We start from the raw sequence: 15,941 nt of genomic DNA, 5'->3' as shown, positions 1-15,941 counted from the left end.
CTCTAGAAACCAGTGGTGTTTTATTCTCACATTATAGTAGAGAGGGTGAGGAGGAGAGGGGGGATGGGCAGGGAAAGAAAGAAAGCTGCTTCCTTAGCTTTGTGCTGAATAAGAGGAGAGCCTTAGAGAGAAGTGCTTAAGTGAGATGCTGATGTATTTAAGCAGCAAAAATATAATAAAATAGATTCACCTGCTAGGCTCACCACACAGCTTAATTCCAGCGCTCTGCAGTTAATTTTGCTTGTCAGCATCTCCGTAAAGGCTCTGAGGGTGCTTAGGCGTGTGTAAAGTAGACAAGCGCGGTTTTAGCCATGAAAATTGGGGAACGTGAAGGGCTTGTTTCCTGGATGCTCTTGAACTCTGCCATCCCTCTGGATTGGAGGTCGAGTTGCTTTCATGCTTGGCTCGTATTTATGAATGGAGGTTAGAGAAGCCGCTTAAAAGCTCTTCAGTGCTTATACTCCAGCTGGCTGCTGACTTAGGAAAACCATGACCTTATGGGGCTGCCATGGGTTTGGGGAGTGGTGTGGGGGAAGGATGTTGTCATAGAAAAGACAACTCAGGAGCTGGAGGGGACTTAGCTCTTACTTACAGCCTGAGACACCCAAGCTATTAATAGTGAAGCCCTGAGTCACAGATGTAGGAATGTCACAGCTGCTTCAGATGTGCTACTGTTACACATCAGAAAACCAGCAATGAAGACCTGCCCAAGATGAATGTGAAGAAATGGGCATTTTTCTGCCTTCTCCCCAGACCCACCAAATGTAGTTGACTTCAGCCATATACACCCTGCCAGTCAAAGGGGAGGCAGGTTGATTGACTTCATTCCTTTCGGTTCTCCTGGCTCTCTTAGACCCAACATGTTACAATATTTGCAGTTAATACCACCTAATACTGGCTGTGCATTCTGGTTCGGAAAGATGTGTTGGCCATCTGCTGCTCTCCCCGCCTTGTGACATCTGTCTTTTTGTCTCTTGCTCATCCCATCTCTCCCGCATGCTGTATGTATAGGACATGCGATTGGACCCATGAGCTGGATTTGGCAGACAGGTGCTGGAGTCGGGTGGGCGTTGGCTTTGTGAACCAGAAAGTCCCGGGCTCACAGGACAGCAGGACAGGTCACAGGACAACAGGGCAGGTCACAGGACACCTGTGACCCTGTGGGTCAGAAATCAAAAGCCTCCTCAGCAGCTGCATCTGTGGGGTCAGGCTTAGGCTGGTCCTGGCGGTTACACCGTACTGGACCAGGCTGTTTGTCCCTTAATTGTGACTGGAGTTCCTCCCTAGCATATGCACATCCAAGGGGCTGGTCTAAAAACTCCAGTGAAGCAGAGGGAGAAGGGGGAAGTTAAAATCCCCCCTAACTGGATCAATCAGATTTTAACCTTGATCCTGAATTGGATCCTGGATAAGAAATAGAATCCTGAAAGATCCTCCTCCCGGCTGTCTCTCCTTGTCTCCGCCTTCCCCCAACCCCGTTCAGGTAAACTACAGCGGGGAGCACTCGAGCAAACCAAATGTCATTATTCATTCTTCATAAGAAAGTGAAGTTGAAATTGGAATTAGCATCATTATTCTGTTTGTGTTTTACATTGAGGCCAATTTTATTTATCTAGATTGCCTAAAAGAAGCCGTAGTAAAAACTGAAACCGACTGTCACGGGGAGCCATAAGCTAACCATTGACTAGTTTTACTTATTGGAACCGTCCCTAGCCGGTGCTCGGTCCTCCTCCTCCTCCTGGCAATCATTTATCAGACTCTGGGAGGGGGCCAGCGCTCGGGAGCCTTTCATCGCCCGTCCGCAGCGCGAGGAATACAAGGTGGTGTCAGTGACCAGAGATTAGGACAGTGGAATTTTGCATTTGTTACAGCAGCAGCTGTAGTGAGTGGTTTCAGCCGCAGGGCAGAGTCCCCGAGCAGGGCGCGGCTGCAGCTAGGCAGACGGGCGGCGGAGAGCGCGGGGGCGAGCGTGGGGCGGGCGTGGGAGCGGGACGCCGAGGCGGGGCGGGACTCGAGACCGCAGCCCCGGACTGCACGGGGCTTCTCCTGGCGGCCCCTGCGCCCGCCGGTCTGTCTGCTGAGGCGCGCTTCCACTTCCAGAGTTTATTCCTGGTTCCTTCTTCAGTCCTGCTCGTCGGAGGACCCGGTTGCCATGGTGAAGGAAAAAGGTAATTATAAATATCGATCACTGTGCATGGTTGCAGAAGTTGGAATGGCACCGCGGGGCTCGGCCACCTAACGGGGGAATGATCAATCGAAAGCCGGGCGGACATGTTCTCGGTGCCAGAAGCTCCGTATTGTGAAGTCTGGGTTTCCATCGAACCAAGCCTTCGTTCAGAATCTTTAATTTCACCACCGCGTCGGAAGCGGTGCACAGCTGAGCTCTGGGGTGTGTGTCTCTTTTGACTGCTATTGCATTTTGAATTTTTTTGTTGTGTTCGAGACTTGCAGTCCGTCTTGCCCCCCATCTCAGCCATCATTCCCTTTCTCTCTTACCACCGCCCCCCACCAATAAATAAGTTAATTGAGATACGTCATGAAAGGACCCTTCCTGCCAGGGCTGGGGTGTGCGGTGCTGGGGCATGCCCAGTCCTGGCTGGATCCGGCTGAAAGGAGAAGCTGGGCTGTTTTAAAGGCTTCAAGTGCTCTGCATGTGTAACCTGTCATTTCAGTATTATCCCTCATCACTTCTCCAAACACCTTCTTAAAGGATGCTGCACATGGCAAAGGAAACCACATTGCATCACAAGGAGAGTGTTAAAAGGGAGAGGACAGGTGTGGCCTGAACAGGTGTACATTATTTACGTACTAGGCGTGGTCCTGAAATGGAAGATACATCCTTAAGAACTGAATGATAGTTGAAATGATTGGTTTCTCTGGGAAAGGTGAAAGAACACCCCAGTTCTTGCTTTGAGTTATTCAAGTAATACATAAATACATCTTGTCTTAAGGAAGTAAAATGTTACCGGAGCATCGGGAGGGAAAGTGAATGCCTCTGGCTCCTACCTTGTCAGCTTCAATTCCCCTCTCCTCCCTAAAGATACAGTTGTTAACGGTTACTGTGTAGCTTGCTAGACCCTTCCAACCAGAATTAGAGAGAGACTGACACATATGAATATAAGAATGGAATTGTTCTATGATTGTTTTCCTGTAACTTATTTTTTTCTCTTTTGTGTCTTAGGGAGCGTCACCAAATGAATGTATAATGTAATTAACCACTCTTTAATTTTGCTTTCTAGTACACTTAGATTTACTGTCACATTTTCTTACTGTGTGGACATTCTTTTCTCCTCAAACCCAGACATCTACTCTTTCAGGGTTGTCTTGAACCATTTCAATGACTTATTTGTGTTTACTTTATCTTAAAGCTACTCCGGGGAATAGATTTAAGACGAAGATGCTGAACTCAAGTTGCTCCTTGTTGCTTGAAACTCAGTTTGGTTCTGTTATACTAATCGATGGGTTGACATACAGGATCCTGAGAGCTTAGCAGTGTTAAGGCTGTACCTCAGGACAAAGAGAAACATGGTTCTGCTCTGTTCACTCTGCTCCTATAGATCTTTAGTAATCACTTGCTGTAGCTTTGGTTTTTCAGTGAGTAAATGGTAATTGAGTGAAATGATTTGGTGTGAATAAAGGTGCTTCTAATAATATTTTCTGTCTTTTGGGGGTGCTTCCAGGAACCCTCAGTACCAAATACAGATGTTGACATTTACTGCCGGTCAGATCTCTTTGTACCTGCTACCTGACTATGACATGGCCCTCATCTCTGTTGCTAATGGATTTGAGTTTGGTTCCCTGATATGAGTAATTTATGAGTGACAGGAAAGGGAATCACAAAGCTGTTTCTTCATTCCATTCCTGTGGGACTCTTGGAAGACCTAGGCTTGCTATATAAGGTATGTATTATAGATCAGTTGTCCTCGAATAGCAGCCATTTTTCTAAGTCATTGTAGACTCTCTGAAGCTTAGATTGCCTGGGTTCACATTGCTCTGCAAGTCAGTGGCCACTTTCTAACTGGAACACTTTGGAGAGTCCGCTGAGAGGTCACATACTAGTATTATCGTAACCCTTAGCCGCTGATAAAAGGCTATTCTGTTTCTATTTTGAGGTCTATGTCAGTCCGCACCACTGCTTTCTGATTGCACCGACCTCAGCCATCAACAGAGAAAGGCAGGTTTGTTTTGTTTTGTTTCACTTTTTGTTTGTTTGTTTGTTTTTGGTAGCTATACAAGGGCCTCCATAGAAAAAGGGGAACTTCATCATAGCCTTTAAAGTGAGAAGGGCAAAGGGGATTGTGTAGTCCAGGCATTCATCCTAGAGATGAGAAAACTGGGGATCAGAAAGGGTAAGTAAATTGTTCAAGGTCACACAGCAGATCACTGGACCAAATACTCATTCTCTGGTCTCATCACACGATGTAGTGGATGAGGGACCACAGTTGCCAGTGTGTTGACAGCTGCCGTCTCTGTCACTAGATGGCGAGCCTTTCAGAAGTGGCACTGTGTCTCCCTCTTTAACTTTCCAGTGCATAGCCTAGTGTCTCCCCCACTGAAGATCTTCAGACAACCCAAACAAGTTGGCCTGTTGTCAGAGCTGGAATAGGAACTTGTGTCTTCTTGATTCGGAAACTTCTCCAATCCTCCCCATTTCTTCTTGCTCCCAGAAAAGCCTGGCTCCTTCCTTCCCTGTGGAGCTGTCAGGAAGGCTCAAGCAGGCTCAGGTCCCGGCAGTGTCCTTCCCGAGAAACACAGCTGGCCCAGGGAGGCGTGGCATAGACTGTGTTGTGCTCGCCACTTAGAGCTCACACTGGTTTGCCTCATAGTTTTCTCTCTAGGGTAAAATACCTGGTTTGGGGCTGACATGGGCCGAAGAGAAAGCACACTGGCTGACAGCCTCCACGAGTGTGGAGTGGCATTTGCCGACATCCTTTGACCTCATTATCTTTTGTTCTCTCGATCAGGCACCCATTCACTTCCAGCTGCAGACACTTATTGATTCCGGCATCTTGATGAAATGGTTGTTTCTCTTCTGTCTTCGAGGGTACCTTGCCCTTGCTGTGTCCTGTAACAAAGAAGCACAGGAGAGTTCTGCAGGTTTATCTGTCAATAACCACCTTCCTAAATACACGCTTGTCAACGTAAACTCCAGAGGCCTGCTGTGCCCATTTAAAAAACTGTAACTGTTTAGCTAAATGTGTGTTATAGTGCCAGTGTTAAGAATACGAAAGGGATTTATTTTTGTTAGGAAAAATAAGAATAAGCAAATATTAGAGATTAAGCTCTGTAAACACTCAATTTAAATAATAAAGAATGCTTATGGTTTGGAAACCATGTGAAAAGACTAAGAATTTAGCAACAAGTCAGAAACCTCAAGGTAAATATAACTTTACATTTAGGCACATCATTTTTCATTTGTTTTGTTTTGTTTCCTGGAAGTTTTCTGATGGCCCTACTTGCTTTTCAATTAGAGTGGGACCCAGTGAAACTCATTCCAGTCTCTGAATGGAGGGATGTTCACCTTCCATTGACATTTAGTGTGTCAGGACGCACACATACACATACAAGGCAAGTACTTTCTCTAGAGCAAGGATTTTCAACCTCAGCGTCACTGAGATTTTTACAGATAATTTTTTGTGATTCTGTTTTGTGCATTGGATGATGTTTAGCAGCAATCCTGACCTCTCCCCGCTACACACCAGTAGCACTGACTTCCTACTCATGACAATCAATATGTCTCCAGATATTACCAAATGCTCTGTGGGAAACTACAGTTGTAGAGGGCAGTGGGGTGCTAAGACACCCTAGTCACAGTTTTCTTTAAGGTTTAGTTCAGTGGATTCCCTTGAGCACAGAGGGTGACAGATGTGAACAATTTGTTTCTTTTCTTTTTTTTAAGACAGAGTTTCACTCTTGTTTCCCAGGCTGGAGTGAAATGACCTGATCTCTGCTCCCTGCAACCTCTGCCTCCTAGGTTCAAGTGATTTTCCTGCCTCAGCCTCCTGAGTAGCTGGGATTACGGGTGTGCACTACCACGCCTGGCTAATTTTGTATTTTTAGTAGAGATAGGGTTTCACCATGTTGGCCAGGCTGGTCTCAAACTCCTGACCTCAGGTGATCCACCTGCCTCGGACTCCCAAGGTGCTGGGATTACAGGCATGAGCCACCACACCTGGGCTAAGATGGGAACAATTTGTATGGGAAGTCAATCAGACCACCACAGCTCCTTCTTGATACCTTTCAGCTTTTGGCAGAAACAAATGCTTCAAATAATAAAGCAGCAGAAGGACTAACAAAGGTCTTCCTCCTTATTTATGGTCCTTATTTCCCAGCTCATTTCAGCTGCTGAAAATGGAATAATCCTCTTCATCAAAGTAGGTGTGTCTGCAGAGATGTTCTAGCTCAGTTCTTTCTTTTTCTTTAGGATTCTGTAAGCCCTGTTCTGTTCAGGAAACTTCCCTATTCTGTTATCATCTCCTGCTTGCCCTTTCTGTGTTAGGCAAGGTGCTGGGTACTTAGGAAGCTCTCAAGGGCTTAGAAGATACAATGGAAGTCCTCTGCTTCTTTAGCACCTGTTGAGGAAGTAAATAGGCTCACAAATAACTAATACTATGTAGATATTTTAAAAGGCATTGGTGCAGCGCTCTGGCAAGTCAAAGGTGGGAGATTTAGCTTCTCAGTCTGCTAATCAGGAAAGCCTCCCTGAAGCAGGCAGCTCTTGTAAACTGAGGCTTTAAAGATTGGGAATATGTGGACATATAATCAGTTGGAATGAAGAGAGAATGGTAGATTTGAGAGAGGCCACCACATTAGAATTGATGGGGCATGATAGCAGGTTGGGTGGATGTAATGAGAAGGATTCAGAAAGCAAATGATCTTAAGGTTTTGAGTCCAAGTCACTCAGGTATCAGTTTGCTGGTGGCACTGTAACAAAGCACCACAGACTGAGCGGCTTAAACCACAGAAACGTATTATCTCATAGTTCTGGAAGCTACAAGCCTGAGGTCAAGGTGTTAGCCGAGTTGGTTCCTCCTGAGGGTTGTCAGGAGAATCTGTTGTATGCTTCTCCCCTGGCTTCTGGTGGTTTGCTGGTAATCTTTCGTGTTCCCTGGCTTACAGAAGCAACTAGCTTCACGTTCACAGGGTGTTCTCCCTGTGTGTCTCTCTGACTCCGTATTTCCCCTCTTTACAAGGACACCAGTGTCAATGGATTAAGGCCCACCCTAATGACCTCATTTTAACTTGATTGCCACTGTAAAGACCCTATCTCCAAAAAAGGCCATGTTCTGAGATCCTGGGGGTTAGGACTTCAATATATGAGATTGGAGGGTGATGCAATCCTACCCATTTCACGCAGACGTTGAGTTAGATGTGGCTAGGCTTGGGAAGGAGGTCTGAGGAGGAGCAGAGAAGAATCAGTGGTGGGACGGGAGAGAGTTGCTAGTGGTGAAGAGGAGGAGAGAAGGTCGGTGGGAGGAAGGAGCTGAGCTCAGTTTTATTGACCTTAAGCCAGTGTTGGGGATAAAGGCCTGGGGAGTGATAAGCAGTGAGGAGTCCAGCTTGTACCTCTTGGGCAGACTCTTGACATTTCTTGGCCAATTTGTACAAACTTGCTACAATCAACCTTAAGGAAGATAACCTGAGAAACAGGCCTTGCTTTCTTTTTGGAATAACAGGAGGCATTCAGATACTAGGCATCAGCAGGGGAGCCAGCACCACACCTTTCTGCCTCAAGCTGCTGTGTCTAGCACCCTTTATGGTTTGGAAGGAGCCCCTCCCTGCCACATCTGAAAGCCACTGCAGTCTTGTACTTGGCAGCTCTTGAGAACAGTGGCGTACTGTGTCTCAAATGTGACCTACACCCTGGAACCAAAGTAATTCTTTTAAGACACTGAATCATCATATTTCCCAGCTCAAAAACCCAAATAAATGACAAGGTAAGGTTCAAAGCTTCCTGCTTGTCATGCAGGGTTCTCTTCAGGTCCTTAAAATACCTCCTCCCTGCTTCCATCTATATAAATGTCCTTCTAAGCCAATCTTATTTTATTTTCATTTTAATGTTATGAAATCCATCAGTGATTGAACACATACCAAATTGCAGAGCTCTGTATACATCGTCTTTAATCTTCTAATCCATTAAGGTAAGTACGATCTTCCCCCAACAGGTGAGGGAAAGAAGACTCATGGAATATCAGAGATCACTTAGCTAACATGTAGAAAATCTAAGTTTTCTATCCATTTTTCTGCCTATCTGGCTCAGAAACCAGTGCTAATGTCTACCTCGAGCCCCTTTACCTTTTGAATGATCACAGGGGTGGTATTTTCTTTAACCTGTCATACTGTCTACCCTCCTTGTGAAAAATACTGTGTACCCCCCTTTTATGTATTTATCAAAGATCTAACTCAAGTTTGGCTTGTTTATAGAGCTCCTCAAAGGCCCAACCCTTCTGCAAATTCTTCTAGAATTACTCTGTGCACCTAAGTAAACACCAGATTAACAACAGTTGTCACCTGTGCAATTTACGACAGTGCTATTTTTCTCAAATATTTGACTTTATATGCAGTCTTGTGAAACAACCTTAGGAGTTGTGAAGTGTTGCTGCCTCTAATGCTATTTGCCCTCCCAAAACACACACCCACATAGATACTACCCACTCGGATGCATGCGTACTGCCTAGTGTAATCAATACTCACTTCTATTCCATCCTGTAATAATTCCTCCTGTGTGCGATGACTATTGAATCACTTTCCAGGCCTGTTCTTTCATGTATGCTAGCCATTCCTAGCCTCAGGTTGAAGTTTAATATCTCATCTCTATGTGCCCTTGGATGTGTCTTAACTTCAAAAACCCCAATATTTTAAAAGGGATACCACCAACAAGGACATTTCCTAAGTAAGGTCTAAGGGGAAGTGATAGATTAAAGGAGACACTGCGTGGCTACAAGTTTCAGATAAATTGTTCTTGATCAGTGACTTATTCACACTACTCAATTGTGAATTTCCCATCTTTGTGGGGAGGGGTGCTCCAGTTTTTGTCATCATACTCCACTTGAGAGAAAGCAATCCAAGTGTGAATTGCTTGTACTATTTTATAAATGAAAGTGCTACTCTTACCAGGAAGTGTGGCTCTGCTTAGTTCATCTTCACTCCAGAAGTGCTGTCTGAATAATGGATTGCCAAAGCAAAGGGAAAGGATTTCACATGTTTTAAAAAAAATCATAGCACATCTTCTACCCTCTGATATCTACTCATTGATGTCTAAAAAATGTTTATCCAGAGAGAAAAAGATGTCATTTCCACAATATAAATAAATGTGAGAGAAGGAACATATTGACTTGAATGTATTCAAAGCTCTTGAGGGCGATTTTTGATGACAGGAATGGAGTGAAGAATACGTAGACAGTGGGCATCAGAAATGGAGGTCTGGCCTCATCTATTGTTAGCTACTCCCAGACTTTGGAGGTAATGTTGCTTCTTGCCTTTCCCATGCCAGGCCAAATGATCAGGAAGGATGAGCAACTTATATTGCATCACAGAGAGTTTCTCTCCAAATTCCTGCAGAAGATGTACTGCAGGAGACTCACCCTACCAAGAAGCATATCTTGGCATTTGATTCGTTTTGAGGAGGTGGCCCTCTTTGCCATCGTATTCACAGCCCTAGAGGTCAAGAAAGAGGATCCTAGTATTGCTGGCTTCTCCTGTGCCAAAGTCAAAGTGCTGAGTGTTTTCCTGAGCCAGCATTAAAGAGCCAGAGAACTTTTCAGAAAGATCAGTGATCAGTGAGTGGTGCAGGATTTCTTCCCATTGTGGTTGGGTTTGATCCGGGCACACCACAGTAAAAACCAGCCCAGCTTCCTATTTCATTGTGTGTTTGTCTGATGGTGACTCATACTGAGAGGTATGTTTATCCCAAACTGGCAGGAGCTGTGTATTCAAGGGCAAATTTTGTTAACAGTGGGGAGAGTGAATATTTGTTATGCATGACCTCTTTTCTCTGAAACATTGTATTTGTGCTCAGACTGACATAATTAATGCTATTATGGTCCAGTGTCCCCTGGGGGTGGACCAGGGGTGAGTGTATGTGTCCCTATTGCAATCAAACAGGCTGACTTGTTTGAATACCTGCATTTAACTGTGAAGATCCTGGCTTTTTAAATACTTTTTAAATTACTGTCATAGACAGTAATTTCTTCCAAAGACATTACAGTCTAGGACAGTAATTCTTCTCCAATTTCAACTGGAATCAGAGTCATCTGGAAGGCTTGTGAAAACACAGATTTCTGGGCTCTGCCTTCAGAGTTTCTGAGTCAATGGGTCTGGGAAAAGGCCTGAGATTTTGCATTTCTAACAATTCCCAGATAATGCTGATATTTTTTATTCAGGAACTACACTTTGACACTGTGTGGGTAATCTGTGATTTCTGTGGGTAAACTGACCAGGTCTAGAAGTGGGTGAATAAAAATTTTTATGTTAGTTGCTTCTTTATTCCCTTTGACAAATTTCTTCTTGCTCACCATGCATAGATGACAAAGAGAAGGTAAAGAAAGAACATCACTGTCACTCTGGCTATCCTGTAGGATGAGACAAAGCCATATTTCATAATGAAGAAGACCTTCTGTGAGATCCCAGTAGCCAAGAAACTGCTGTTAGTATAGGATACTGGGGAGCAAAGGTTGGCAGGAAATTTAAGGTGCTTTTTCCTGGGGGTGAGTTGGGGCTCAGCTTGACTTGGAGAAGGCAACATAATTTAGAATGAAGGCACAGGTGTCCATGTTCTCCCGGCATCGTTCCTATGTCTCCAAGTCAAGTGAGCATGTTTACCTGGAATCGTAGATCTGTTTGGAATTTTTGGGTAAAGCACGTTTACCTGGAATCATAGAGCTGTTTGGAATTTTTGGGTAAAAGTTCATTAGCAGTATAAAAATGAGCCAGGCATGGTGATGCATGCCTGTAGTCTCAGCTACTCAGGAAACTGAGATGGGAGGATGGTTTGAGCCCAGAAGGCAGAGGTTGTAGTGAGCTGAGATCACCACTGCATTCCCGCCTGAGCCGTATAGTCAGACCTTGTCTCAAAAACAAACAAACAAAAAGGCACAAAAGTTTATCAGCTGTCTTGTCTCACAAAGGCTACCACTTCCTCTTTAATCTTTGAGGAATTCAAATATGTCATTCAGGCTTGGAGTGTTTCATTCACTACTACTGTACAGTATTTACTGTTCATTTGGTGGAAGTAGATCATCATAAAGACCTTTATCCTCCATGTCTTTATGTTGAGCAGGTGGTGAGAAGGAGGAAGAGGAGGGCCTGATCTTGCTGCTTCAGGGGTGGCAGAGGTAGAAGAAAATCTGTGCAGGGGATCTGTGCAGTTCAAACTCGTGTTTTTCAAGGGTCACCTGCATTCTGTCTATGTTCTAACAGTCTGTATTTTTTCTTCTGTTTATTTCTGCTGTTCTCTATTTAAAGCATGAGAAGTGAAAAGTTCAAGAAGAATTAAGAAAAGTGGGTCAGGCACAGTGGCTTATACCTATAATCCCAGTACTTCGAGGCTGAGGCAGGCAGATCGCTTGAGCCCGGGAGTTTAAGACCAGCCTGGGCAACATGGCAAGACCCTGTCTCTATTTAAAAAAAAAAAAAAAAAAAAAAAAAAAATCCCTCCCAACCACCAACTAAAAAAAAAAAAAAACCCAAAAAGCTGGACATGGAGGTGTGTGCCTGTAGTCCCAGCTATATAAAAGGCTGCAGTGGTAGGAGGATCATCTGAGCCTGGAGGTCAAGACTATGATGAGCCATGAGCACACGACTGCACTCCAGCCGAGGTGATAGAAGAGTGAGACCTTGTCTCAAAAAAAGAACTACACACATACACACACACGAAAAGCAGATGGTAGGAAAATGTGGCAAGGTTATTCCTCACTGGAGTGTCTGATGGATGAGGAATGGTAGAGAAGACTGAGCAATCTCTCCCTGAAAAAATGATAGGGGCTATGGGTGCCCAGGTCCATGGAGGGTCTCATCGTGACACATGAGCTAGGTGGGTGTCCACTGGACTGCTGCCATGTGCCACTTGAGGGACCCTTTCTGAATGGTCATCAAGGAGCAGCTTTAGGAGGATGGGGATTGGAGTCTGGAGGATGAGAGCCCAGTTATGCTGAGCACTGAAAAAGGAGTGGATGCCCCTCTGTCCCTGCTTACCTGGAAAATGCTACCACTTCTGCCATGTGTAGAGGTCCTAGCCTAAAACTCAGAAGTAGCAATGAGCCATGGCAAAGGGCTTTCAGTAGTGGCCATGATCACATTACAATTTTCTTGAGGTCTCTTATCTGTGGGGCACTTCGAGAATAACCTGACACACTGAAAAGATCCTACCTTCAGTGGATGAATGGGTCAGCAGGTGTTGAGAGGGATGCTGATGGAGAATGCAAAGTGGAGGGGACACCAGGCAATAGAAGGGGGTGAACAGTCTTCTATGGGGGTTCTAAGGAAGGAAGAGCTATGGTCCCAAGGGAATCAGAAAAGACTTTATGGAAAAGGTGGCATTTAAGATTGGTATTTCAGGAGTTCTGTAGGTTTCTTAAGGTTGGGGATGGTGTTTGATTCAACTTGTATTCGTTACACAGTGTCTGTTCCATAGTAAGCACTAACTGAATGTTGAGTGAATAAGTGAATGAATGATGTATATGGGTCAGGGAGATGGTTATTCTTACTTGGGAAATGTTCCTTTATAATCTGAGATTATCTATCTAGATATAGCAACAATAAAATGCAGTTCTTGACCCGAAAGCACTCACTTTTTAGCCAGAAACAGACACGCATAAAGAAGTCATTATGATATAATGTGAAATATGCTCAAAGGAGGACTATGAAAGTAACATGGGGCTGCAGGACGGAAAGTGATGAACTCTGTTGGATGGTTGTGGAATACTGGGCTTTGAAGGATGAACAGGAGTGCAGTAGTGGATAAAAAAAGGATTGAGAGAAAGGGACTCAAGTGCGTAAAGCAAAAGCAATAAAGTACAGCTCCTGTCTGAGGAGATGTGAGCAGCTCAGTTTAGCAGGGCTACCGTTGGCATATGATACAGCGATGGACGTAAGGAGGGGTAAGTTGGGGGGTGCTTTGTGGGTCACATTGAGCTAAGGATGATTAGAACTGGGGTCAGACATACGGATGCTCCAAGAATCAGGCAAGTGACCCAACTGAGTGGAGCCTGAGCCCAACTAGAGAGCATAGCCCTCCCTAAAGGGAAGAGTTACTTTGTCCTTCATCCCAAGTCCCACAGAGGGATGCGGGTCAAGTAGCCAGGCCTTTCAGTTTTCAGGAGCAGCGGGAAATAGGGATTTTTATGTAAAATTTCCAGATGTTTAAAAGTTGGCAAATGATTTCATTTTCTCTTTAAAAAATATTGTGTGTGGCCAGGCACAGTGGCTCACACCTGTAATCCCAGCACTCTGGGAGGCTGAGGTGGGGAGATCATTTGACGTCAGGAGTTCAAGACCAGCCTGGGGAACATGGTGAGACTCTGTCTCTACTAAAAATAAAAAAAGTTAGTTGAGTGTGGTGGTGCTTGCCTGTGATTTTGGCTACTCGGGAGGCTAAGTCAGGAGAATTGCTTGAACCTGGGAGGCAGAGGTTGCAGTGAGCCAAGATCATGCCACTGCACTCCAACCTGGGCGACAGAGTGAGGCTCCTTCTGAAGAAAAAAGAAAAAAAAAATATATATATATATAATGAGGACCAAATAAAACATATCTGTGGGTAGGACTCAGTCAAAGAGCCTCTTGATTACGGTTTGGAGTTTAATTGACATGTCTACCACACCTACCCCCAGAAGAAACACACTTTCACACAGCAAGACCCAGGATTAATGCACACATGGAAACAAATAACTGAAATAAAAGCCACATGAAGCAATACTTACCTTTACTCTCTGCTATTTTCTTTTCTACTCTTTATGCTGGTGATGATCCGTTAAACTTATTTTATGTTCCAGTGATTTAAGACCCAAAGTTTGAAAAGCATTAGCTTAGACCCTCTACACTGACTAATTAAATTTTTATTGATGAAACAGAATAAGGTGCTTCTGCGGGCAACCATGTTTCCATCCTGAGTACTCCTGTTATTGTGCTAATAGGTATGTTTTGGTTAAGCTGGGTTTCTTCACTTGCAACTGGACAGGTTTTGACAAAAGAATGTCTGAATCTTTCATTTGCTACTTTATCCTTAATAGAAGTTGGCTGGAATTTGGTGTCATCTGTCTTGGGTGCTTAATACAATTAAGAACTGACCCAACTGCTAAATTCAGAGTAAAATACTGTTTGAAGTCCAGCTGGAAGTCCAAAGAAAATGCTCGTAGAGCCCATGTCAGCTTTTAAGCCTGGTATTTCTGGAATTACTTTTTCATTTGGGATTACTTTTCCCCACGAGTCTGCCTCACCTCTTTGCGTGTACCACGCTCACCTTGTTTCCTTGGTTTTGCATCGCAGCCAGGGTGAGAGAGTAAGATCAGGGCCGGGATTGTCTGTCATGCGCCATCCCACCCCTCAGTGACCAGCTCTTCATCTACATTGTCAGGCATTACATGCTAGATAGCATTCATTTTTGATGTATCAGAGCTTTTCCAGAAAAAATATCATTTTAGCTGGGCACAGTGGCTCATGCCTGTAATCCTAGCACTTCAGGAGACCAAGGCAGGTGGATTGCTTGAGGTCAGGAATTTGAGATCAGCCTGGGCAACATGGTGAAACCCTGTCTCTAGAAAAATAAATAAAAATTAGCCAGGTGTGGTGGTGGACACCTATAATCTCAGATACTCGGGAGGCTGAGGCAGGAGAATTGCTTGAACCCAGGAGGCGGAGGTTGCAGTGAGCCAAGATTGCACCACTGCACTCCAGCCTGAGCAACAGAGCAAGACACTGTCCCAAAAAAATAAGAAAAGGAAAAATATAACTTAGGGGCTTTGGAGAGAGTTCACCCCTCCCTCAAGAATGTCCAAAAGGTGAGTTGTCAGCAGGCCTTCCATACAGCAGGAAAGGTTTAGCTATAGCTTGGGTGCAGGGCATGTCGGTCATCACCCCATCTTGACTTGGAAGCACCCTTGCAATATACAACAGGATTCAAAAAGCACTTGGACTTTTGCAACAAGAGCCCAGGAGTGGCTTCTTGCCATTAGAGAGAGTCGACATGATGGAGACACCCCCAGGGAAAGGTCATGCCTGCCATGAAAACCACACGACCACAGTGAGGCAACACTAATATGGTAGTTTTACATAATGAATAGGCAAAGAAGCCAACTACTAAACATGAATCAGGTGAACAGGGCCAGCCAGAGAGAAGGCAGTTAACACAGTACTTTCAGGTTGGGGTCCAGTGCAGTACAAGATGACCAGAAGCAGCACTGGAGATGAGATTGGAAGCCACCTTGTTGCCAGGGCCTGTGCCTTGCCTCTCCAGGGCACTGTTCTCATCTGAATGGGGGCCAGCACCCTCTGAAGTTGTGCAACCAACAGCCTATGCATCTGTTGTGTGCAGAGTTTTGCTCTTGTCTCCAGGCTGGAGTGCAGTGGTGCTATCTCAGCTCACTACAACCTCAGCCTCCCAGGTTCAAGCGATTCTCCTGCCTCAGCCTCCCGAGAAGCTGGAATTACAGTCATGTGCCATCATGCCAGGCTAATTTTGTATTTTTAGTAGAGATGAGGTTTCTCCATGTTGGTCAGGTTGATCTCGAACTCCCCGACCTCCAGTGATCCACCTGCCTTGGCCTCCCAAAGTGTTGGGATTACAGGCACGAGCCGCCACAGCCGGCAGCATATTTGTTCCTTATGCATATAAGCCTCTTCAGGTTCTTTAAACTTTCTTTTTCTTTTAGAGACCAGGGCTTGCTATGTTGCCCAGGCTGGTCTCAAATGCCTGAGCTCAAAGAAACCTATTGCCTTCTATTCCCCAA

At 44.9% G+C, this 15,941-nt stretch overlaps 1 protein-coding gene across 21 annotated transcripts in view; it reads left to right on the top strand.

The window, feature by feature from the left end:
• Positions 1-15,941, top strand: part of ABLIM1 (actin binding LIM protein 1) — a 403,495-nt gene that overhangs the window by 194,049 nt on the left and 193,505 nt on the right. Inside the window, exon 3 of one of the 21 annotated variants that reach the window (XM_074382932.1) lies at positions 11,763-11,769. The exons of 19 other annotated variants lie outside the window; for them this stretch is intronic. In XM_074382932.1, the coding sequence (XP_074239033.1) occupies positions 11,763-11,769 (7 nt within the window). Of the gene's footprint in view, positions 1-1,363; positions 2,169-11,762; positions 11,770-15,941 lie in introns of those variants that run through there. One more of the 21 variants, XM_074382928.1, reaches the window with a different exon arrangement.

Source organism: Saimiri boliviensis, chromosome 12, assembly GCF_048565385.1.
Source record: "Saimiri boliviensis isolate mSaiBol1 chromosome 12, mSaiBol1.pri, whole genome shotgun sequence".
Taxonomy (NCBI): Eukaryota; Metazoa; Chordata; class Mammalia; order Primates; family Cebidae; genus Saimiri; species Saimiri boliviensis.
The sequence above is the reverse complement of the archived record's forward strand: the minus strand, read 5'-3'. Positions and strand labels throughout refer to the sequence as shown.